Source organism: Colias croceus, chromosome 9 (assembly GCF_905220415.1).
Source record: "Colias croceus chromosome 9, ilColCroc2.1".
NCBI lineage: Eukaryota > Metazoa > Arthropoda > Insecta > Lepidoptera > Pieridae > Colias > Colias croceus.
This window is the reverse complement of record NC_059545.1, coordinates 7108657-7136643: the sequence shown is the minus strand read 5'-3', so window position 1 is coordinate 7136643 and position 27987 is coordinate 7108657. Positions and strand designations below refer to the sequence as shown.

At 32.3% G+C, this 27987-nt stretch overlaps 1 protein-coding gene across 3 annotated transcripts in view; it reads left to right on the top strand.

Annotated features, from left to right (window-relative positions):
- LOC123694165 (glycogen-binding subunit 76A) overlaps nucleotides 1-27987 on the top strand; it is a 61434-nt gene that overhangs the window by 8939 nt on the left and 24508 nt on the right. Inside the window, exon 1 of one of the 3 annotated variants that reach the window (XM_045639501.1) lies at nucleotides 8709-8895. The exons of 1 other annotated variant lie outside the window; for it this stretch is intronic. In XM_045639501.1, the coding sequence (XP_045495457.1) occupies nucleotides 8884-8895 (12 nt within the window). In that variant the 5' untranslated portion in view covers nucleotides 8709-8883. Of the gene's footprint in view, nucleotides 1-8708; nucleotides 8896-18346; nucleotides 18639-27987 lie in introns of those variants that run through there. One more of the 3 variants, XM_045639500.1, reaches the window with a different exon arrangement.

Sequence of the window (27987 nt, the reverse complement as noted above, 5' to 3'; positions counted from 1 at the left end):
ACCAGAATCTGATGGCAATTGGGGAAATCAAAATTTTGAGTGTGCAACCCTAGGGAAAATGGACTGACCGATCTTGATACTGCTTATTTTTTATTTTGTCCTCAACATCATTAGTCACATTACATAAGTGAACAATATTGTACCAAATAATGAGATATCCACTTAATATTTTGTAGGTACTACTTACATGTATAATATACGTATATTACTTTTATCTATATTTGTATGTTCATTATCATTATGCCAGTTGAAAATATCGATGTTATATCGATAGAAAACTAGACTGCTTATAATTTTTTATAAAATAAAATAAAAGTAAAATAAAACTATGTTTATTTTCGTAAGTATTAACAGATACACACATTATAAAATTGACTTGGACAGCTTGGACTTGACGAATAGCCGTATTGGAAACTCCTGTAATAAGTTTTCATAAAATTATATTCCAATCAACAAACAATATTATAGTTACCTACATATAATATTTTTTAATTAAAAGTATCAAAGCGGGTAAGTCCAATTTACCAATAAAATCTTCTAAATTGAAAATTGTGATGTGTTTGACCCTTCTTCATCAAATATTTTTCTATACACATTATAAACAACACCTCTTGCTTGTGATCACAGCGGCTTTTTCGACATTTCCGAAGATTTTTTAGACAAAATCCTAAAAATTATTTATCAACTGCAAAAAAGACAAATAATTTGACAACCAATTTGATAGTTGTCAAATAAGTTGCCACATGAAAATCTTTTATTTCTTAAATATAAATATGCCATCAGATTCTGGTAGACCCAAGAAGCTTATATCCTCTAGTACACTGGAGATTGCACTATGACCATTAACTTGAAACAAGAAACTATGACATTCAATGACGTCAGTCATGTTTTTTGTCTCTTTCTGTCGAGTGACCACGCTGGTTTGTAAATTCAGGATTTTTCAAAATAGAAAAAACTAAAAATCATGGTCTATAAATAATAACGACATATATTTTTAACAGTATTTATATTATAATATTATGGTCATACTTTATAGGTAGGTACATACAATTTTAATTGGTATAGAATGATAGTTATAAATAATTTTTGGCTACAAAGCTTGGATATGAACCGATATATAGCATTAACATCCTTTGTAAATAGAGGAAAGTTGTGTTTTGCATCAGATGCTGTTTACCAAATTGTTAGCTACTCAGATCTTCTTTTTAAACGCGTTGCTTCGACGGGTCAATTTCAAGCCAGAATCATCAAAGAAAAACTGTTTATAGCAGCCTTGCACAAATTTCAGCTAACTTTACAAAGTTTATTTTTAAAAGGTATTTTTTTCTGGGTCGTAATCCTCAGTAACCTTGATGGGCACATATATTTCTTTTTATTTTACTTTTTGGAAAGCTGAAATACGTAAAACAAAAATAATAAAGGTAAGTTAAAAAAGTATAAATTTCAATGTAAAAACGAACAATCTTATAACTACATGTGAGTGCAATACCGATGTCATGTGTTGTTTCATTACTAGTAACAATCTTTAAAATGGTGTTCTAAATTTTCATCATAATATTGTTATTACAATATATTCTCTTCGCTATCCATAAAAACTCGTCATCATGGTAACCTTACTTGTTAAATCTGTTTATTGAAAACTTGTTGAAAAATGATAAAGTATTAGGGAAATAACAAATTTAACATGACTGCTTACTAAAATGATGCTAAATTAGACAATTTTTGCCATTGAAATGATTCTAAACAGGTAAATGCAGGAGTATTGAGGAATATTGTAAATAACGTAAATATACACTTGCCTGTGAAATTCTATGCCAGAATTTAGTGTCCAAACACTTCTGCAATTTTGCACAATACAATGCATTCTTTATATTCGGAAAATATTCATTAAATAAGCAACAATATCAACTTAAATATTCGAAGCGACGCAATTTTTTTGACACACATGCCATATTGACAAAGTGAGAGTTGCTACAATTTTATTATGGTGACTACCCATAATCAGGGAGTATCGCTTTTTAATAATTGGTTCAGATACTTAGTTTATTTAGCATAAATAATAATTGTCTCATCCAACAATGCTTCTGAATGACGTTGTTGGCAATTTATCAACAAACTCATGTACAAAAACTAACCTTTTGCACAGAATATTACAGCATACATAGTAGCCTTGGGAAAACTTCGTATTAACAGTGGCAATACCAAGTTAGGTGTGAAAGTGATAAAAAACATGAACTGGGCAATATTTTCTTGTTACACGTCAATGTTCATACCGAAATCTCCAGTGTATTAGATATAAGCTTCTTGGGTAGACCTATATATCATGGGATGCTCTATAGTCTATATCTATCTATCGATTAAAATTATTAAAATGTCAACTCAACATTATCATAATGCGTTCATTTGCTATTTTAGGTTAAGGTGGTTTAAGGTATCCTGGATGGCTAAGATTTAATTATTTATAACTTTTTGTTCATCTTGGCTTCGCCGCGCATCATCCAGGTCAAAAGTATTTATATATAATATTAGATTTAATCGAATTATTCAACCACTGTTTTTGTAAGTTTCATCACAAGGTGACATCAAACATCTAAACATAAATCTCTTATTTCAAATTTATATTAGGTAATATATAGGAAAGTAGGGGCCCATCAGTTACACTGCATTTCGAGCCAGAAACGAGAATGCTTGCAAATAAGCGCGATATTGCCTAAAAGATCAACTACTTATTAGTAGAATTAGATTTATAAGTTGACATAATATCTGTGGCCCTAGTGAAAAGGGATTTAAGTCTAAAACTACAACTTTACAGGAGAGGCAAAAAACACACGGAGCGCTCAAAAATTGCGTTTGTCCTCGTGTGACATTTAAACCGCCAGCAAAAGTAATAGATGTGATGTTTTTTATAGGTAAACAGAGTATGTTCTTTATTATTATTCAGTTATTTTTTATGTAAAATTAATAGTTTTTAAGATAATGACTTATACCTTCCACAAAATAAATTACTCGAGGATATAAAATAACTTATACCCCTTTACACATAAGTAAATTGAGAATTCGCTTATGTGAAAAGGAATACGCATTTGAATGAATTTTATGATAACCAAGTATTTAAATAAAATATTTAATAGCTTATTTTATAAGAAAATAGTGTTTAGATGTGTACTTGAAGTCAACTTAAAAAAAAAGAAAATTATGAAAAAAAAATATCTTGGCGTCTTTTTCACAAAGATTTTATACGTGGCGTGTGGTACATGTAGACTTATATGAAGTATTTTGAGCTACTTAAACCCATAATTACTATTTTATTAGAAATAAAACAAGCGGAATACATACATATATATATTTTTTTTATTTCTTGCGCTAATCAAAGGATATTTTACAATGTTTGAAATTATAGGAACAGTTAAAAAACAACCTAAGAAACTAAAAAAATTAGAAAATCTCATCTTCGCTGTCATCATTTAGAAAAGGATGCTGATCTTTGATATCATTAGATATTAAATTAGTATAAAAAGATCTGACACTGGGGTTTATAAGTGGGAGAAGACTGAGCAAGTCTTGTTTTTTCTCATTAGAAATTGCAATCGGCCCATCGTATAATTTTGGTATACATTCGGTTTCAAAAACACTTGGGAGCGGTGACTTTCCTCGTTTTCTTTGCAAATTCACTACGTTCCATTCATCTTCGCCATGCATTTTGTAATTAAATTGAGGAAATTCTCCTTTTTTATACCTAAAAGCTGCACACTCAGACAAGTTGAACTTTTTTTTATTTTCATCAATTTTCTTTTGTTGCAGTGGCCCTTTAAGATAACTCGCAAAATCTAGAAATAATTCAGAATGCATTTCTACAACAGTAAATGGTTTCTTTTTACTACATGTTCGGACAAGTTGATACCAATCCCGCGGATGATGAATGTCCATTTGAGTTTTTTTCTTGGCTTTTTCAATTAACGCATGATCCACGTCACAATCCATATGAGTATGGCCTGGTACTAAAAAATTATGCGTTATGGTTTCCAAATTTGTATTATTACGCATAGCTAACAGGAACATGCAAACAACGTGAATATTTTTATTTTGGCCAGAACAGGAGTCAGAATAAAATACAAGATGCTTTATGTTTTCAGGTATGCAGTTCATTATGTAATAAAACAAACAAGAAGCTACTTGATTTGCCCCTCTACCACCAATTCCTTCATGCCACATAAAACAATATACCTTATTAGAGGTACAGTCCCTCAAAGTCAAATTATAAGTCCATAATGGACGTTTGTAAAATGCAGCACCAGATTTGAGGTACGGTGTTGGCAAGCATTGCTGTAAGTCAAATGACAAGACTACTGTATCATTTTTTGTAATTGAAAGCGCCCGATCTTTAGATTTTTGATCATAAATAGTTTCTGCTCTACGTTGGTGCTCTATCAAAAGCTTTTCATTTTCTTCTCTCTCCGCACCTTCACTATATTTTATTTTCGTACCTAAAGTATCGCATTTCACACACGTATCAACATAAGGCGCCTTAAAAGATAGATTTTGGGCTCTGAAAACCCATGAGTAGATGGTGATTGATACTGGATTTTCCTGCATCTCACAGTAAGCCTTGTACATGTCCTTAATAGTTAAATGGGGTGGCAAAAACTTTTTGTTTGTCTTCGATCGCCCATAATGACTTTCGTAAAGAGGGAATGACAAAATTTGAGCTTTAACATCTTCTAGCCTTTCGTCATCAATTTTAAAGACACTGGGTTTTTTCCCTCTTGATGATTTATTTATAATCAAACCACCGCTTAATTTTAATTTATCTGTCACAGTTTGGACAAACTTGGGCGTTTCATCGAATGTGTTTAAAAAACAACCCTTACAAATGCGATGACACTCTAAATCCAACTTCAGGAAAAACTCGTTGGAATAATTCCTATTTTTGATTGTAGGCGCCATTTTTTGTGTTGCTTTTTCTTTTAACGTTATAAGGTTACTAATGAACAGTACGCGCCTATCATAGTCACCTAAACTCCAATAACGATCAAAAATTTTTTTTCTTAACGCTTCAGGAATTCTCTCAGCACATTTCATTCTACAAGTTTCCAAACTTTTCATGATCCTTTCTTTAACTGGTTTTCCGTTTTTTGTCTGGTAACTTTTTCCAAGATTTCTTTTCTTTTTTCTATTTTCTCTATCTTCTCGTCTTTCTTTTGCACTTTTCCTAGGTTTACGTTTTCGACCCTGTATAACACCTTCTCTATCCCAAAATGACGTATTATTGCTCTCATCTGAGTCTGACTGAGGAATAATAACATTGCGTCTTCCTTTTGCACGCCTATTCCGTATTGAACAATCCGAGTCACTTGTATCGGGTGTATTTGGTATGTAGTCATCACTACTTTCACCAGAATAATCGAGATCAGGGCATGGCAGCTTGTCAACTAATAGAGAAACAATATCAAGACATATGAGATATGTTTCGTCGGAATCAGTAAATATATTGTCATCTTTGTCGGGGTTTGGCCTTGGAGTAAAATTTTGGGAACATCCAGGCATAGGAGAACATACTTTTGAGCTGATTGGTGAAACGTTTTTTAAACATTCAAATATTGGGGCATAATCCGTAGAACATCCTGGCTTTGGAGAGTTATTCTTCGAAAATCCTGGCTTTGGAGATTGATTCTCGGTAAACAGTAAACAAGAAGGTACAGGTTCTTCAATTAAGCAATCCACGTCATTAACCATTTCCAGTTCTCGATGAACAAGATCTATCATTCGGTTAATTCTACCTCTACCAGCCATCCTAAAAAAGAAAATAACTAACTTAAATAAAATTTAAATGTACAAAAACTATGTATTTAACCTACTTAATGAATCACTCTATCTATTAAAAATACATCAAAATCCGTTGCGTATTTTTAAAGATTTATACCTACTATGTAGAGATTTCCAAATAGTTACGTTCCCTAATAGGTTCTTATAACGTAATTTTTAGGTGTAAAAAGGTACAGTTAGACTTAAACCTGTTAAATTATACATTCACTACGACATAAATTACAAAAAATATGTGAAAAACGATCTAATTTACTCACGTTACTGCAGCACATCGATACAGGTTCTGCTCAGTAGCATGCGCGAGCGACTGACGGGACGCGGGCGCTATGCGCTCCCTACTCACCCGCACCACTCCCCCGAACGACGAGTTATATCGTTTATCACGTAAAATTAAAGCTATTCGTAGGATACAACTAGAATTGTATTATATTACATTTATTAATTTCACAATAGCGTAATGTGAATACTGATATCAAAAGAGTTATACTTGATTTTTGACATTTATTTTGGTGAAAACAAATTGATGTCTAGTAATATCATTACTCACTAAGCCATTTAATAAGGACCATCTGTTGTTGTATTAGTTAACACCAATTTGATAAAAACGTAGGTAGTTTATGTTAATTTAGATTAAAAAACACAATTTTATTTTTTATTTTTCAGTTTAAAACAATACGAAAGTACTTGAATCCGAATTATGTACTTTTGATGGTATAAGTTAAACCCATATGCACCAAAATAACTTCTTTGTTTTTAGACATAGGGTCATTGCGCCTGTTCGCGTCCACCTGCCTATTCGCGTCCATTTTGCGGATATCTTTTAGAAAATTCACGAAAATAAGTAAACTTAAAGTAAAATTGTACTAAGAAAAATTTCCGATAATACCTCAATGTATATAAGACATGCACACATATTCAAAAAAAGCCTGCGCACCGCCTATCCTATTTAAAAAAAATATTTAATTTTGGCTATTAAACGAAAGAGCTAAAACGCGCGGGATTTTGAGAAAAAAAATAGTGCGCAGCGTCGCGTTCGACGGTAAGTATCTTATTGTTAAATGTGAATTTTTGAATATGTAACTGTTTCTTTACTTTGCTAACAAAACATGGAATAGTATGGATTATAAATCAGCTTATATCTTTTACAATTAATAGCTAAAATAAGGTGGACGCGAATTACTACACCGAATTTGTACAACTTCCATTTTGCGTCCACGGTGGGCGCAAACTGTACCTATAGTGCATAACAATAGAACATATTGCGTCCACGTTGTTTTTCATTACGTAGCAATGAATTGTTTGTTAAAATATGTATTTAAAATAGATTGTAAATTTTTGACTAAGATTACAAGTTGATAATTTAAATTTTCATTCAAATTAGCAAATTTTTATGCTATTTTTTCATTTTAAAATGGGTATTCTAAGAATGAGACTAGTATCTTTGAGAATGAGAGTCAATAAGTCTGTGGTTAAGAAAATAATAGTATAAACAAAAAATAAATTTAATAGAAACTAAAAAATAGGGTAGGTAGATAATCTTAATAGAACTGATTATTATTTATTTAAGAAAGAAAGATCGTTTATTTACATAACGTTACTTTGTTTTTTGTTAATTTTTAGTTCTAATAATAATGAGAAGATAAATATATAAATAAGTTTTTTCAGTTTCCTTACAGTGAATGTTGATTTTAGGGTTCCGAACCTCAAAAGGAAAAACCGGAATCCTTGTAGGATCACTTTGATATCCGTCCGTCTGTATGTCCGTCTGCCGGTCTGTCTTTCTGTCAAGACCCTTTTTTTCAGTAACGCGTGGAGGTATAAAGTTGAAATTTATATTGAATACTCAAGTCTACGATCCCTTGAAGCAGTGAAAAAATCAAACTTATAAGCCAAAGTAATCAAAAGATACAGCCGTTTATGCTGCAAATTTTCGCAAATTTCGACATTCGCAAGGGAATCAAAACCTACAGGGTACTTTACGTGAACACAGACACTCGAAGTTTGGTACGAAGCAACGCCTTATAGCACAAATAAGGGAAACATTGAAAAAATAATCATTTGCAGTTAAAACATATGAAAAAAACAGGTTAATACGGAACCCTCGGTGTGCGAGTCTCACTCACATTTGACCGATTTTTATTAAATAACTATATTCGTAAATAAATAATTGATTAAAATCTAATTTTTATTTGCATTTATCTGATAAAAAATCACCTAATACACTCTTAATTCCTTTTCTAAGCTGGTGGACGCGAACTGGTCCACAGGTGGACGCAAACTGGAATTTTTGGACGCGAACTAGGTAAAACGCCTAATTCTGCTATTTGTCTAGATAAATAAAAACCACATGATATTTCCAATACAATTGAAAGTAAATCTTAAAAAAGACTATGTAATGAACACCTTACATAAATTTTGCGTTGAAATTTGTTCTGGAACATTTTTATTTTCTCCGTCAAACTTTCCAACTGCACTAAGTGGACGCGAACTGGCGCAATGACCCTAGCTTAGATCCGTTTACACCAAATAATAGAGCATTTCCTTCTGATCAATTTGGTATATTTAACTAATTTTCGACAAAATCGGACTTGTACCCCTTTTCACTAGGGCCACAGATATGTACATTGTACAACTGCTATTTTTGTATTTCTCATGCCCTTGCAACAATGAAATCAATTTGTCATACTCTACAAATTAGCATCGTAAACAAACGTTACATAAAGTTATACTTAAGCGAGAGTGAACCAGGATCACGCTATAGTTAACCAAGACTAATTAATTATATTACGGGGTTAATAATGTACCTCTGCGAGTAAATATAGCGATAGTAGTGATATAGAAATGTGCCTACAAAAGTCAGTATCAAAGGGGACAGCTCAAACGCATCTTGTGTACTTTCTCAGTGGACCCTAACGAACCCTGCGTTCCTTGTCGGAGCCATTCTAGTCTGGACCGTCCTGCTGCGCAATCAACTACCGTGTTACTTACAAACGATCTGATAAAACATTGTTTTTGTTTACTTATCCAGTGACAACGTGCTCTGATTGTGTTTGATATGATATGGACTTGCGGGTAAGAGATTCTGATTTTTTTATACGTTGAGTTATACCTACAAGTTTCTTGGTCGTAATTCCAAAATTGTAACAACATAATCAGTGTTAAGCAAATAAAATTATTTTTGTTTATTTCATTACGACAGACTGAAATAGCTCCAAAAGGAATTAGTTATCTTATTAACTTGTTTTTTTTTTTACTAATTTGTTTGATTCTATATATATATATATATATACTTAGGTGCATTAAGGATCTTCACTGTAAACGTATACAACCTAAAATGATGACGTATTTCATTCTGGATTATTCCATTAGAAATGCTATAAAATTTCAATTGGTTATCAGGCAATTGTTTACTCCAAATTTTAAAGTCAATCATAGTCACGTTGACTCTACATGTAGGATATTTTAAATAGGTCAAGTGTAAGTGATGATATCCATTGTTATTATTATTGAGGGATCAATTCATGCAGCGATCTTTAAACCAAAGTACCATATTTTACATTCTATAAATAATATCTTAAATATTGTATCACTTCTATTAAATAATGAATGTTGTAAATATAAGTTATCAATGTCACGTGTACTGGAAAAATAAACAGACATTTATTACCAACCAAAAGACAATAATGATATTATTGTTATAACAGTTTAACTTTAAACAATTTCAACCTTTTATTCTTTACACCGACTTTTCCGATTGTATTGCACAATAATATTGCATGTTTTGTTTTTAATTATTTAAGAAATAACATAACTGTAGGTATAGCAGTCATGACCGGTTTCATAATTTCTCAATAATATTTTCTGGCATATAGGCTAATAGGGACATTATTCAAAAGGGGTGAAACCTCCCTTCAATCTACAGATATCATATCTAGATATATATTTTAAAATGTAACACCAAATAATATCAAATGTTATTTGCGTTAAAATTTCGATTAAAGGAACTTCATTACCGTCTTAATTTTTTTTTATTTGGATCGATAAGTTCGATGTTATGAACTTATTTTTTATTGTATTTCTTGAAAAAATGCAAAATTATTTTTACCGAAAATAGACAGCCACGTCTAAAACATGCTGAAACACTAGTCTATGATAAAATATAATATTTTCTACAGTGCATTAACTGCTTGTAACGACGTAGCGCATCAATTCTCGGTACTATAGATGTAAAGAAAATCACATGGTTGCGGTAAACAGGTCTCAATTGTGGTACTTATATTAGACAGAATTGTAGAACGCTTATCGTAAGGATAAAATGACGGTTTTATCACCTATAGGTATTCTTGTTTTTATATTTATCAAAGCAAGCAAACTTTTGAACTTATTGTTGCAAAATAATGAATACGTAATTGTCAAGTATTTAATACGTAGAATTTATGTTAGACTTCAGAAACTAGGTAATCTTTATATTGCTGATAAAGAGAAAGTACGAAGTTAGTTGTGGACATTTCTAATCAATTAGGTGCCTACATATTTTTAAGCAAGCATATTTATCATATCATATTTGTAAGCTTTCAGTTAGGTACTTGTAAATTATGCTTAAATTTTTATTGTTCCCGTACCAATTGTATGCAGTACATAGTAATGACAAAATTATCAAAATACCTAGTAAATATATCATATCAATTTCTCATGTTTACTTCAACTAGGTACCTATTTATTACTCGAGACGTGATACCTACACGGCAAAATAACTTCAAAGGTTATCTCACTAATAAACTTGTCCTCAAATAGTAGATACTACTAATATAATAATTATACCACTGGCGCCGAAGTATTTATAATGTAAAATTATTAAATAATTGTCACCTGATTTATTTTCGGCACAGTTATGTCAACGGAGATAACTTGATAAGTTCGGATTAATTAATGTTCTTTAAAAGGTCAAATACTATAAATTATATTTGTTATTTATATGTATTTAGATTAAAATAGAACCACGTGTAAAATGTTTCATATACTTAAAATAGAATTTGTACGAAACAAAAGCATATTTAAAATATAGATACAGTTATGCCATGAAAGATATATTTATAATGAAAAGGATTTTTTTCACAAAACGGTTCTACGTTCTACTATTGTATTGTCGAAATTAATAATGTTGAAAACAATATAAAAATGAAAAGTTTCAGTATAAATTGGCATATTTTCTTGAAAAATACGGAGGATCTTTATTATGCGCAATCATCATTACAATTTTAAAATTGTAGACAATGACGCTAGTTCATCGGATCCACCCACAATTTAGAAGATTCGCGACGTACTAAATTGATACTTGTAAACAAGTACGTACCTATTAAACACCGTGGTGTTTTTCCATTGGAAAAAAGGTGTTTTAATTGTACCTATAAATACATTTAACTAAAATCTATATTATATAATATAAATTATTCATGCATTAAAAGTTATATATCTGATGATTAAGTAGTATATTCTGATGATACTTAATTATTATATTTAGTATGGCATTTCTTAGCACACCATAACGCATACTTAGCCTAATTTCCAAAAAAACAGTTCAGGTAAAATAACTACAAAAATCTGTAATATATTTTATGTTGTGAAACAATTATTGTTCCCTGTGTGACCGTCTCGTCAACGACCGACCTTATCCCTTGTCTATACATAGTCTAGTCTATATCCACTATGAAAGTGTGGATTCGGTCAAAGACAATATTCCCGGTATTGTGACGTAAAGTGTGGTCACGCTAGCCGCATGAAACGCTATAGTGCCTCGCGTCACACATACACACACACGACGAGCCCTCCAAACACATATATAGGTATATTACCTGTAAATTACTTTAATAGTGGGTGTATAATATGTGACATAACGTGCCAAAGACGCAATTCTTTAATGGCCACGCCTTCGTTATGCACGAAATATAACAATACATTTGTGACATTTCGGTTATTCGAAGTTAAATATTATGTCTATATTTTCTCTTTCTATTCTAATCTAGCTATGTATATTGTATGATTTTAAATATTAAACACAATGCGCTGTAGACTCGAGCACCAAAATTAATTTTGTAGAGCAGTACATAAATCCTATGTAGTTTATAATTTTATAAAAATAAATATCTGAGCTTCAGTTTAAATCGGGACAAGAACGATTGCATTTGTTTCAATTAAATGAAAACAAATATATTCATGCAAACGCGTATTTTTTCACTTGTCACTGAAGGTCACGCTGCGCGCGCGCCGCCCGCCCTCCGACAAACAAAACCGTTACCAGGTCGTTGACTCGGGCCAATTATATTGTGATCAAAGCACTTGCTATTTAAGGAACTGAAAATATTTGAATAAGGAAAATAAGATTTAGAACAAGCTCTTGTTTGAGGTGACATAAGTTTAAATTAGATAAATTTCAAGGACTACTAGAGACATACCTATTTAAGAACGAAAGCATTGTTTAAAAATTAAATATAAGTATTTTATACATACTCTTTAAAGGTACAAGTCCGAGACGGGCCGCAGACCGCAAACTGCAACCGCAAACTGCAAGCGACAGCACTTGTTTCTATGAACATCTATGAAATTGATTCCAAGCGCGGCGACACTGCTGCCTGCAGACGCAACGCGCAGCGATTCATAGATGTTCATAGAAACAAGTGGTGTCGCTTGCAGTTTGCTGTTGCAGTTTGCGGTCTGCGGCCCGTCTCGGACTTGTACCTTAAAGGTCGCATTTGCAGTCATAATAAAAAAAAAGTCATAATTACTTTATTGACTTCGATGCTAATTAAGTAAGTAATTCTTTAGTTAGTAAAAAACTTTTGAAAACGTCGTTATTAATAATGTAGATTGTCTCTATGAAAACAAAAATTAAAAACATGATCTCTTGAATAACTACTTACTTATTATTATAAAAGCGACTATAGAACACCGATCAATCAATTCTGGCAGTCGCGCGGAAAAAATCTTTCAATTTATTTCATACATAAAATAAATTTCAATCTCTATTTAAATCTAATCTATTTTAATAGACATGGCAATCTGCCAAAGACAAAATTCATTTGTATGGTTCTCGTGACGTCCGGTTACGTTAGTATGCTAAATTTATTTCGTGTAATCAGAAAAATATTTTTCAGGAATTTTAATGAGGACAAAAGATTTATCTTATTCAATTATATCACTCTCTGCAGCTGTTAAGAACATTCCTTATTCGGTTAACATTACATTGAATGTAAAGATTTACCTGCATATTTTAAGCAAATTTGGGAACATGTCCAAAAGCTATTAATCCAATAATAATAATATAAGATTATTATATAGCCACAGATATATAAATAGGTTCGCTATTACTGAATTTAGAGTCTGTGTTTGAGATCAATTGTCCACTGACTTATAGAAACCTTAAACTAGATGAGATTTCCCCATTACTGTTATATGTATATTGTATAACCCACAGATCACAGAAACTAAAGGGTTATAACATTTCCAAAATACAAGGTCCAATGTACAGAGTACAGACAGACTTCTGTTTAAAAGAATAGAAATATCTTCGATATCGTAACTTTCAATGTCGTAACTACATGTCAAAATTATGGTTGGTGTTTCCAATTTTCAAAATAGCGTGTTTGTGTAACTGTAAAGGGTATGCAATTTCATAGTATTCATCGTGATAGCTCAGATTCATTTAACGGCACACCGTATTTGGATATTCTAACTGATATCGCTAGATGTTTGTTTTCAACAATTTCACCGCTAATAGTCTTGAAACCGTGAGAAAATTTAAAGCGGCTTAAATTCTTAAACACATTCTAACTACATAGACCAGATTATATGTGTAACTAGATTAACGCCCGCGGCTTCGGTTGCATTTTTTAAGAAAACCCACATCGTTTCCGTTCTTGTGGGAAATCCGGGATAAAAAGACTATGTCTTATTCTGGGTTTTCAGCTAACTACATACCAAATTTCTTTGTAAAAGGTTCAGTAGTATTTACAAGAAAGAGTAACAAACATCCATGATCCATCCATTCTCATAAACGTTCTCATTTATAATATTAGTTGGATTAGTAGGATAGAATCAATTACCTAGTACAATACATATTTTCCATTTTTATAGGATAACTTTTTCTCATAAACTGATTGCTATATAAAAAGTTAAAACTGAGGCCTCAAATTAAATAAATAGATAAAGTCATCATTATTATTATCAAAGACGTTCTGTTTGTATATTGAAAGTGACAGGGCTGATAAGTTTTTATAAATAAATATTATTTACTTTTAGATTGTTTATAATTCTGGTAGTAATGTAAATATTTCACATCTAGTATAAATTGAATTTTGACGTCAATTTTATTACTTGTTTTCTGTATTATTACTTGCCTGCGTTTATTAAATACGTCTTAGGCAGTAGGGGTCATATTTTACAGAAACTTTTGCAGATCTCAATATAGTCTGAAGGTAAAGAATAGAAGACATAACAATAACTAGATATATTTTATCTTCATCAAAAGAGATCAGTTTCCTATACAGGAAAATAAGTAAAATAATGGTTGAGTATTCAAAGGCTTTCATAATAAACGCTTTCAAAAACATTACTGCTACAATCAAGAAAGTCAAAAATTATCTTAAATTTTAAATATAAGGCGAATTCCGAAACTCAATATAACTTCTCATAAAATTTCTGACTCGATCCAGATTAAAGATATATTGATTTGCTCCGCAGCTAAACCAGCTTACCTTTCATTACAATAGATTTAATTTTAATCGTTGCATGTCTGTAAGTCTGTAACTCTCTAGGGTGTCGATTGCTTGCCCAACTATTGGTATCCAGTTACAATTTGACTGGTTCTAGACATTTATGCAATGTGTAACCTGTTTAACATGACAGCGTAACAATAATAGGTACTAGTTACTATATTGTATGTATTAATAGATTTCGTTAATATACGTACATACCTACTTACTTACCTTTATACAAGCAATGACGTGATTAGAAGCATCTTAGTAAACAAGCATAGTAGTTATAGTCGAGCTAAGTCAAGTCAAGTACTACTAATCTGATTTTATATCATTATTCATTATGAATGAATATTGAATAATGATCTACTAAAAAGCCCGGTAAAATTGCACAGAAACGTTATTCTTTTCATTTACAAAGTTAAAAAAGGGGCACATTGTTAAATTGTTAAATACCTACCTTGTGCCCTGCTGTATAATAATTTTTTTTCTACGAAATGATTCAGATCGAATGATTTCGCTATTATTATTATTTAATATTTCAGTACGATTCTATAAGTACAGCTTATCCGTTATCAGCACTTGTTTAAGGTATGGCGTGTCTGGTTTGGTTTATTTCTGGTGCAATTTCAAGCAGTGCCCGGTATTTCAATATGGTATAGATGTAGGTAGGTCTTTGTCGGTCTCTACAACTGTATTCATTGTCAGTGGGAACTTGAATTATCTACAAGCATTGCGGGGTCTGTTACCTGGTAACAGGCTATGCATTCCAAGGATTTACTATAGCGACGGAGAAATGTTCAAACTGCGAATATAGCTGCGAATACAAAATAGTTTATGTTCTATCTGTGTGTACATTTTTATGTTTACACATTCATAAAGACGTCTTGAACAATGTCTTGAACGTGGAATTTGAAGACGAATATTATGCTTATAGGAACGCATTCCAATTCAACATTGTAGAAAAGATGTATCGTGTAGTACATAGTAACTCAATGTGTACGGATAATTTCTTTTTTCGATTATATCTTTCTTTATTACCTACTAACTGCTCCGCGCGGTTTCACCCCCGTGGCTCCACTCCTGTTGGTCTTAGCGTGATGATATATTATAGCCTATAACCTCCGAAAGAATTTTTCAAATCGGACCAGTAGTTCCCGAGATTAGCGCGTTCAAACAAACAAACAAACTCTTCAGCTTTATAATATTAGTATAGATAACATCTAAATAATTTAACTGATGGCATTTTTAGAGTTCCCTAGAAGATAAAACATGACCGTCAATCGTGTGTTGGAGTTAGTTTTGTTAATGCTACTTTATTGTTTAAAAACTATTTTATAATCATCATCATCATCATCAGCCCATATACGTTCCCACTGCTGGGACACGGGCCTCCTATGAGGGTACAGGCCATAATCCACCACGCTGGCCAAGTTTTATAATACGCGTAACTAAATGTAACAAACATAATATTATAAATATTCGTAAGAAAGTCGAAGAGGGTTTTCAAATGGGTACGTATTTTATTTTACAATCTGCTTGAAAGTTATTTTATACGGAACGAGTAACGCATTCCAGGCTTAACGACGTTCTTTATGAATTTATTGTTAGGCCTAATATTAAAATTGTTTTTTGGGACTTAATAGACAACTTTTAAACGTCATTTCATATAATATATGTTGGGCGTGAATCGTGTGAACTTATTTTACAGCCTTGTTAATAACCTTAATCGCATTAAGTTCGAACTGCATAATATAAAACTTGATTTTCCTGTGTATCTTCTTTAAAAACTTGTACCTACTTTATATAGTATGTCGATATGTAGCTCTTTAACTTATATCGGGCCAATAATTTCAAACCAATAAGATATGCATTGAAGTCCTAACTCCATAACATTAGTATTTTATCGATAACGGCGCCTATTATATTACCTACCTAGGTATTATTTTTGGATATCTAAAAATTTAATCTATTATTTTGTTTGATATCATATTTTTTACGTTGCAACAATTTATTAATGAGTAGGTAGATTAATCATTGTTCTGAGATAATTATTCGTTCCTGCGACAGAAGATATAGGTATGACGAATGATTTTTTAACCCTAAAGAAGGGAATAGGCGTCCCGCTTCTAGAAGGATAATTAATTCGCCCACTCTACGCGCTCTGGCTAATCTAGGAATAGTACATCATATCTATTCATTCCTGGATTACTTGCATTTAATGAGCACATCGCTAAAGTTATACATCTTGTAAATTGATCGAATTTAATTACATCATAAAAAATAAATTTAATGTTTACCTAAAACACATAGTTAACTACCTAATTATCCAAAAAATGTACTGATAGATTCAAAAAAACTGAATTACTGTACAAAATAGGTACCTGTGTACCGAACTAATACTGAACTAACAAAAGGTACTATAAAGCTTTGTAATACAAAAATGTGACATTCAATAATCTTATTAACCGACTTCAAAAAAAAGGAGGAGGTTATCAATTCGGCCGGTTTTTTTTTTTTTTTTTTTTTATGTATGTACACCGATTACTCCGAGGTTTCTGAACCGATTTACGTGATTCTTTTTTTGTTCGATGCGGGATGGTGTCGAATTGGTCCCATAAAAATTTTATTCGGATAGGCCCAGTAGTTTTTATTTTATGAGCATTTTTGTCTGTAGGTATTTGTAAATTTTGCAAGTGCAAGTTTGAAGTCGGTTGTTTTTAACGCAGTTATCACTTGTCATGTTTAAAGTTTTTGCTCCCTTTCTAACCAAAGTGTAAAGCTGCATAGGAATTCATTGAATATTTGAATGGATAGTATCGGGTGCGCCGCGGCCGGCGCATTTATCACAGCATCCGAGAGAATGCATGTCGAACTTCATCTAGCGTAATCTAATTTAGGATCCGTTCTTGCGACATGTAACAAATTGAAATTTATGACGGCTCGTTTATACTGGCTAGTGATTTTGTATAAGTTTGTTTTGTGTTGTCTATAATGGTGATTAGATTTCAATCTATGGAAGTAAGATGTTTTAAATACATCTATTGTCTTTATTTCTCAATAATCTTCTGTTTTGGAATAGTGTACGTGAATATGTCCATATTTACGACACGTTTTAAATAAAAAATAAAAAATATTTAATTGGTCTGAAATCACACTTTTGATAATATGAACACGAGTAAACATGTGCATCTAATTGGCTAGTAAATAGATCAAAGTTTAAGTACCTATGTAAATGAGATGAAAACTGTTATGCTAATTTAATTGATTGCTTGGTTAATTATTCTGTTTGTTTACAAAGAGACATTTTACTCTTATTTTCAATTACTAGATGTACATTATAATAGGATATCATAGACCAACAATTCAATAATTTCATTCAATGAATGTAAGTTGAACGTATGTTTCAACCTTTGGTATTTTACATTCCTTACAGTTATGTAGTGTGCGAGAGAACGAAAGTGGAAACACCGTATTAATTGTCTTGTTTTAAAAATGTAATTTCGTAATATATTTCGTCAAGTTGCCAGCTTTAGCTCAATGGTGGAGGTGAAGGCGCCATATCACGCGGTGGCGCATGCTCATCACGCACTGGCTGCATGACTTCTATTTATATATCATAGTATACAGGCCTATATCGACGGGATCGGTTTTATCTGCTATTGACATAATTAGTGTAAACAAAAGTAAATTAGCTATAATAAAAATGCCGATTAGATGCCTAGAATTGGAAGTGCAGTGCGCGGGCTGTCTGCGCTTGGTACGGACCGGCCACGATAGATTCTGATCCTCGTCGATCGGCCATTCTGTAACCGCGCGTGCGATGGGCGGCCGCGCTACACGCTACAAAAATATATATTTTTAATCTACCCACAACCGCCTGCAATTTTATATTATGCTAAAGTAATAGTGCAGAATTTCAAACCGTGCAACCGTGACAGTAATTAAAGTGGGATACAGGACAATTGTGATTGTGTATGGACCTATGTGAACATTGCAAACTTCATGAGTTCTCCAGAAATTAAAATGTCATTGGAGCATCAAATACCGGTGTTGATGAAAAAGGTATTTTTATTTTTATTTAACGATGTATCACTTATTCAAGAAAAACAATTAACATTGTTATAATATTTTAGCGTCCTGGAAATATTAAAACAATTAGGATGAGAAGAAAATGTAAATCAGTTTTTGACCTGCAGTTAGTAGTTTTATTTAGTAAGATTATTACTAATATAGGTACCTATAACTTAAACATAAAAATCAATTTAATCTACAATACTTTGCAAAAAAATAATAAGGTTATGTCAACAAATTTTGTTTGTCTCTAGTATAAAGAAAGCCTGTCACTCATCTACAAGGTCGCTTTAATTTTATCTCAATTTATTTAGCAAACTATGTCTAGGCCATTTTTCTATTATTAAAGCATTTCATTGCGATTTTACCAAAATAAAATAATCAAAATTTTGTATTTCTCTAAAATTTATCTTTTCATCTAATTAATGATTTTGCTACAGGTTGTTTTAACTGTAAAAAATATCAATTAATAAAATAAACAAATTGTCGACAAATTATAATTAAATTATTATAACTTTGCAAAAACTTAATTCAATCATTCTTACAACGTAAGTAGAAAGCTGCAATATGTCTAGCATGCAAGTTTTTGCTCTTTTGCAAAAAATTAATGGGACGCTCAGTTTTGCGCCTTTCCAGCCTGGAATTGTCAACCCGCCACCGACTTAAAAAAGAAGAGGTTCTCAATCTGACAGTATGGTTTCAAAGACGTGCTCTTGCAATATGCAAACAGATTTAGTTTTTTGTATGGTTTTATTTTTTAATACAATTTCCAAATATTAGATGCTTACTTCAAAACTGATTTGATAACGTGGTTTTTTTGAACTCCTATTATAACAGTTATCTTTATGGAAATAATATACATAAACACCAATTTTTTTGGAATCCATTGGGGCAGGTATATGTATATTTTAATAATTTCCATCTCATATTGTAATGTCTAGTTGTTTTTAACCCGTTCGATCATTCAAAATTATGACAGAATTATTCCAATTTATGTATAGTCAGATAGGCCTATAACAAGTCGAGGCGAAGTATGTAATCATATTGATAAATGACTCCTGAATAACGAGCAGAGAACGGGATGCTGTCCAATCAAGTGGAATCTTTATGTTCCATTGAACTATCTCCTGGGCGATACAGCACGGTGGTCGAAGAACCATTTCCCTTTTCAGCTCTTAATAAATTTAAGCTGCTTCTAATGCTCGATTATGGTTTAGTTTATGATTGCAATTTGTACGTCGCATCGCTTTCTTGATATGAAATCGAGAATAGACATTAAAGGTGTTTGAAATTATTTTAATATTCAGGTTTACCTCATATTATAATATGAGCTTTTATAAGTTGAAATCTTACGACATAAGTAAAAATACCAACGAACAATAATTTGTTATAGTTTACAAAGCCAAAGATGACAATCTTGAAGGCATAATATAAATATATTTATTTCATTTGTGCAATGAAGACACCAAGGTTAAATTTGTTTCCTTCCTGTATTATTTTAACTGTTTTATTTTTTATAATATTATAATTTACAGGCATAACGCCTCAGACATTTTTTTTTATAAAGACCATTTCGTAAACATGTGCTTTAATTAAATTAAAAGTAATTAAGTAAACAAGCACAGGTCAATACTAATTATCATGTAACATCACTCGCAGATATCGGAATCAGACGAAACTGAGATTATTAATACCTATTGTCATTGACCTCACATTGGATCTTGAAATAACTAGTGCGTATTGTGAAGGTTGTTTAAAAATAAAATGGTCCACGAGAATTCTGGATCCATTGTAAATGTCTAGGGAAAGAAAATTTGTGAAGAAGTATCATTAATGATTCTATTTTAAACTTTTAAGAAACAAGAACAAATAATTAATGAATGTTAAACGCTTAGAAACAAGGTTCATGTTCATAATAAATGTAAATAAGGATAAGACATAAATATTCATGGAGTCCAGCTCTCCATGACGAGAGGTTGCTCAGATACGAGGTCATAATATCCTACTTAATTTGTTATCTTCTCCTTTTCACGTTATTGCTACGTCGGCTATCACAATATTCAGAAATTAATTGAAATCACATTCATGAAAGATATTCTGTAGAGAATCATAACAAGAGTATATATTATTAACATTATCAGTAGTTATGCAGTAAAGGGTGTCACTGGTCGATAAAAATGTTCCAATTTACTTTATTATCGAAAGACGAGGGCAATGAAAGGCCAGATAGCGTTCAACCTTAAAACCTGCATAGCAATCAGAGGGTATAAATCATCTTTATTTTATATAAACAAGTGCTTATTTACATTAAGATCTGTTTGTAAGAAGAGAGCAAAAGTATCTACTACATTTTAAGCAAAAAATGCACACAAATGTCCATAAAGGAGACCTTGTAGCGGATGTACCATTTAGGAATGGATTTCGGGATAGGAAGGGAAGGCAGCGTTACAATTTTTGATTTGGAAAGTGTGTTTTTTTTTGCATTTCTTTAAAAATAATAAAATATAAGTTATGTTTCGGTTAGAAGCTCGTCTCCGTAATATATTTTCCTGCCAAGATTTAATATCTATTTTTTGACAGAAACTTTAGGAGAAAGAACTAATAAATACTACGAACTATCAAAATTATGGAATTTTATCTTAAATAATTTTTTAGCACCAACCTGGTGGTGGGACATATCAAATTGTAGTGGCTCCATTTAGATTGGGATTTGGGACCTGTGATTGGGACGGATTCGGAAAGCTTTGTAAAAAAAGATGGGACTTTAAAAGAACCCAGCAAATAGATATTCATTCCTTTGTTGCATTGAATGTTTTATAGGTGCATATGCTCTTTACTTCCTGTACCTTTTTTAATCTTTTTTATTGGCATAAAGTAAGACACACCTTCTGTGAGGTGGATTACGTATCCGTGTGACGAATCATTTTTTACATGCGAGTAGTTCACCAGACAATTTTTTTTGTACTCAGCGACATTGACGTATAAAAATAATAAAAGATATTTGTAATGCCTGTCCCAGACAGACGCGGCCTGCGGTGGCGATCTGCTGTTGCCTTCTTGCTTGACCGTGATAACAATATACTGCCGCGGCCGCGGTGGCGGTCATTCTAACCTACAGCGGCACATTAGCTCTCGAGTCTCACCTGCAAGTGGACGTTAGTAATGGCCAATCGTATGAAGTTTTATTGCTTTTATTGCCCATATTTTGTCTTTAATTCTTTTGTTTTTTTTAGTCTTTATGTGATGTATCATACAAAACTGGGTAATTTTGCACTGTTTGAATAAACAACTCAGTGTTTATAGGCATAATTTCACGCGGTACACGCGGCCTGTTGCAAAAATTTACAACTGATCGCGTAATGACCGCCTCATGTCCGCGCGCTCATTCACACAGAAGCGGTGGCGGAGGGGGCGGGGCTTGCGGCCGCGGTAAGCCGCGCTGTGACCGCGTCCAGGCCGCGTCTGTCTATGTCGTTCCTAGAACTTTCAAGTCATCCAACTGACCGCCACCGCCACCGCCACCGCAGGCCGCGTCTGTCTGGGACACGCTTAATAGTATAAATCACATAATAAATGATAAAGCGTCTACAGTGTTCCTAATAAAGTTAGTTGATCCGAAAAGAAAGGAAAATATGCAAGAGATTTCCGTCCATAACTTCTGTAATTAATACTAATTTAGATGTAGGCATTATATTATCATCTACGAGTCTGTAGGCAGTTGACGCAAGAGGCTACGGATATTGAACGTAAAATTCAGCGGAATTACGCTAAACAAAATTTTATTACATTGACCAAAATAAAAGATTATATCCGTTTTGATTCGATTTTCCGTTGCTCATATGCCAAATACATAAAGCAAGAACATATTTACTAATTTATCCTCATAATCACTATTTTTTCCACTTGGCAATTTTAGGAATATTCAATCGATACATTATGAAATGTGTAATATGTAGGTACTTGTAACAGCAAGGGTTCATTGCCTCGAAATATGTAAGTTTACGGTTCTAAAATAAAAAAAATAAAAGGTTGTCTTGTTTATACGATTATGTACTTGTTATTAACTTAATATAATGTAATGTATATCCTTTTTTCAAAGAATAAGCAGTTTGTTTATCAAAAGTTTTGTAACATTTTATCCTGGAGAATTACAAATCCTTATCGATTATACTTAGCGACAAAATAATGACCATACTCATAGTATTTAGCACGAACAAACTTAGTAAGTAATGCTTTCAAGAAAATTCTTTCACTAAACAAATAAATGGCGATAAAGTGTGGTGAGCAATGTTGATAAATTTAGATAAGTGGCTTAATACAAATATGCTTAATAACTCAGCCCCCGGAATCATAGACACAATAAGTAGAAAATCTATTGTGTCGTGGTCAGATCGGGCCGCTTGGGGCTCAATGGGTTAATATTGACAGATGTCATCGTTGCATTCCAACTTGAATTCGAGTTGTGCCACAAGTTGTGCCAATGTTTACAAATACGAACTGTTTTCTTTGATTTCCATTGGATGTCAAGTGTTTGTATTAACACACACGTCCGCGTCGTTTTAAATTGGCCCTTACTTGACATAAAAGAAGCTATGGCTAAATAAACTTATGTAGTATTTTTATATGCTTATGGTATCAGTATTTAAATTATATATTTGAAATAAATGTCTAAATATTAATTGTCTTAAACAGTTCCTCCGATTTCTCCTATTATATGTCTATGGAAATTTCAATACAATGCTTGCGGTAGATAGTGGTATCGCCTTCAAAGCTCTGTATACCGTTGCATGGTAATGTTCAGTTGCTACGATCAAAGGCGTTGTTTAAATAATGAGCACTGAATTCATACATAATTGAAACAAACTGATGACTAGTATCTGTTGTCAGATTTACATTATTTTATCATAACGCCTTTTGGACCGGTAATAACTTCTGTAACCGAAAAGAGGAGAATCTTTACAGAGTGTTAGGTAGTGGATATCTTATCAGAGAACAACTTGTTATGCACTGCCTCATTATGTTATGAATGTCCTGCTTATCATTTTTTTATTCTTATTCCCCTGATTCATAAAGTAAGTCATTACTAGATATTATTGTTATCCATACGGAACATTTCGAACAGATACATTCTTTGCGGGAAACCTGTAGTGTTGCACCAAATGTCACCTGATAGAAAGCGCCTTTAGTTTTCTTATAAACCGGTCCCACTTGTAATCTACATCGTTTGACAAGTCTAGCCTATATTGCACTAATTGCTTGCCTTATCACTGTAATAGTGTGTGATTTCTTCAATCATTTAGTTGGGGTACATTGTAAATACCTCGGTCAGTTCATGTTAATTACTATTATGAGCTGTTGAAAGTAACTATCGAGTTTCCTGATTGCCTTACTTTGTAGATTCTTGATTTAATATGTCTCTATTGCGTAAGATTTTTTCATAGTCACGTACCTACACAGAGCTAAGCATATTGAGTAATTTCAAACATTTCTGTCTATTTTTGTTTTAAAAGTATTCACTGTCTGGACACAAAGTCAACAACCCGTGGAATATTTAAATAACAAATGTCCCCAAATAAAACGAGTCATCGGTGTCGAATGTAATATAATAACATTACCTATACTCAAGAAAATTATAGGTAGAGCCATTTTAATAGGCAACATTTGACAGTTCAAGAAAATTCAACAACGCAACCTAGTAACGACGACATAGAATAACATGATATTTAGTTTTGTTAGAACTGCACATTTGCTTAACTTTTTTCAATTATGATTACATATTTATAATAATAATGACCTATACAAGTAATTTTAAGATTTCATTTTATTGATAAACCATACTTAACGTAATAAACAATTTCTGAATTGAAGAACTGACGTCGCTACAATTTTGTGTCAATAAACCTTTTTTCTTTTTAAATACCAGAGACGTTACTCTAAAAATCGAAATCTGACATCTAGAATCGAATGCATTGATTACTTGTGAATAAAAATCATCATAAATTAATAAATTCGATTGACAAATGTTTCAAATCCGTATCGATTAATTCACTTTAATCGATGTTTTTAAGCAGGTTACCTCTCTTCGAAGATAAAATTGATAGACGTCAAATGTTGCCTATTAAATTGGCTCGACTATAAAATAATTGAATTCAGTTCGTGTTGACTGTTGGCATGGTATAAATTCATCGTGTTATTCTTGATTTTTTTTTTTTTTTCCGGTGTGAACGTCAACCAGTAAACACCTGTCACTGTTGCTCTTAATTAAACAAATAATACTTACGATCTTTTCCACCTAAATTAATTAACAAGTAATCTAAGGATTGTTATCATCGATCAGCGTGCGAAAAGAAATTATATGTGGACCTGTGAAGTGCATAATTATAAAATATTTCGCCAACTTCATCAACAACAAAGGTTAGAAATTATGTCAATTATGAAATGTCAAATCAAATTGTGAACATAGACAATTAGAGCTAACTTTGCCATCTCCAGACCAGTGTTGCCAACTCTAAACTAGTGTTGCCAACTGCAAATTAGTGTTACCAACCCAAAAAAATAAATATAAAAAACCTAATATGGATAATATGGAGACATTCTTTGAACGCATGAAGATAGAAATGACTAAACAGACTGAAGACATAATTTCGAGAATGGATGAAAAGTTAGCCCCACTATCACGCGAAGTCGAAGATTTAAAGTTAGAAAACCGAGAACTGAAGAAAAAAATTACTATGTTAGAAAAAAACCGAAGACATAACAATTTAATTTTATATGGACTAGAAGAATCTGAAGAATCTACTATGGAACTTTTGCAAGCGACAACAAAAAAAATTAGCACTGATTTAAAGATTTCTTTGGATATTAAAGACATTAATGAAATACGTCGAATTGGTAAAAAATTTAACGGCAACGATAGGGCCAGACCAGTACTTATATCATTTCTCAATTGTTGGAAAAAAGGAGAAATATTAAAAAATAAGAAGAAATTTAAAAACGCCTATGTCTCTGAAGACTATCCTAAGGAAGTTCAAATTAAAAGAAAAGAATTAAGAGAGAAAATGCTAGAAGAAAGAAAGAAGGGGAATTTTGCGGTGCTAGACTACGACAAATTAGTTATAAAAGAAAAACCACTAAATAACGAGAAACGTAAACGAGACTTATCAATAACACCTGAAACTTCGCAGCAACCACGGAAACAACATGCACCCTCTAAAAACTGCAGAGCAAACGCCTTTGATTTGATGAGAGGTAGAAGCAGCTCTCTCTCCTCCATAAACAAATCTAACGATCAGAGACAATGACATACACACATCAGCCACCGGAACGAGACAACAGCCAAATTTAAACGTAACAATATAAATAAAAAAATATTCCCCAAGCCGACTGGTCCTCGAGGGGAATCAGACCACTACCCTCCACTGAAAAATTTTCCAACTAAACACAATGATTACAATACAGAAACGAAGACAAACAATAAAAACAGTATAAAAATTGGAACATACAATGTAAGATCCCTTTCATCCGCCGAGAGATATCTCCAACTAATTTACGCACTTGAAAATATAGATTTTGATATACTAGGACTATCTGAAGTGAAAAGACTTGGTTGTAATATAGAAGAGTATCAAGATTATATTTTATGTTACATTGGCGAAACGAAAGGCCTTCATGGCGTTGGATTTCTGCTTAATAAAAAATATAAAGGAAATATACACAATTTCACTGGAATCTCCGAAAGAGTAGCTTTGTTACAGCTAAAGTTAGAACAGTTTACAATATCTATAATTCAGGCATATGCTCCTACGGAGACATCCAAGGAGGAAGAAGTCCAAACATTCTACAACGACATGGAGAAAGCACACCTTCTTGCTGGAGAGAATCTCATAGTAATGGGAGACTTTAACGCAAAAATCGGTCATCCTAAACCAGAAGAAAGACTGTGCATGGGAAGATATGGCTATGGGCAACGCAATAAAAGGGGACAACAACTAATAGATTATGCCATTGAACACCAACTATTCATCATGAACACATTCTTCAAGAAAAAAGCAAAGAGAAAATGGACATGGATGGCACCTAATCAAAAAGTTAAAAATGAAATCGATTTTATTATGACCAACCAACCCCATACGATCAGCAATATCGAAGTTCTCAATCAAGTCAGCTTCTCTTCTGACCACAGATTATTAAGGGCAACAATTACCATGTGTCTAAAAACGAAAAGCAGGAGAAACTTCAAAAACATTAGTAAAAGTCCTAAAACAGAAAACGAAATAGAATTATACAAAAACCGCCTAAGAGACAACCTAAAAGACACAAATATTAAACTTTCAGAAAATGTCCAAATATATTACGATTTATTGGAGAAACACATAAAAAGCAGCTTGTACAGTAACCCTATTCAAAAGAAACAAAATAGAATACTTACGGAACATACCCTACAACTAATCAAAAAACGCTCTGAATTAATACATACTAAAAATAAAACCAAACAACAGAAAAAAGAACTTACTCAACTATTTAAAACTACGAATAAATCAATTAAATTAGACTATAATAAACATAGAGAAGAAATTATATCAAGGAATCTAAGTACATATAGAAGTGCTAAGAGAGCTTATAAAGAATTGACCCTACAAAAGAAATGGATACAGAAACTGCAATACCAAACATGCGAAACAAAGACAAGGAAAGACGTGATAGACCATGCGACGGAATTTTACAGAGAGCTATATAGCAAAAAAGAAAGCGAGACAAAATACAAAAAATACAGTAGTGCGGACAACAATAAACACTCAATTGAACCAATAAGAGAAGAAGAAGTATACTCACAAATAAAAAAGCTTAAGAACGAGAAGAGCCCTGGACCAGACGGGTTGACAAACGAATCTCTTAAATTAGGAGCCCCCATTTTACTTAAACACTTAACACATCTCTTCAATATGATACTTGACACTGAAACAGTACCGAAACAATGGTGTTCATCTGATATAATTTTGATATATAAAAAGGGGAATCCACTGGAAATAACTAACTATAGACCAATTAGCTTACTAGCAAGTATATATAAACTCTTTTCTTCTATCATATTAAAACGAATTTCTAAAAAAATTAACGACACACAACCAGTAGAACAGGCGGGCTTTTGTTCAGGTTTTAGTACAATCGACCATATCCATACTGTGGAACAACTAATTGAAAAATATGAAGAATATAATAAGCCTCTGTACATAGCCTGCATTGACTATAGTAAAGCTTTCGACAGCATTAGCCATAATTCAATTTGGAACGCACTAAAATCATCAAACGTGGAAGACAAATACATAAATATTATAAAATG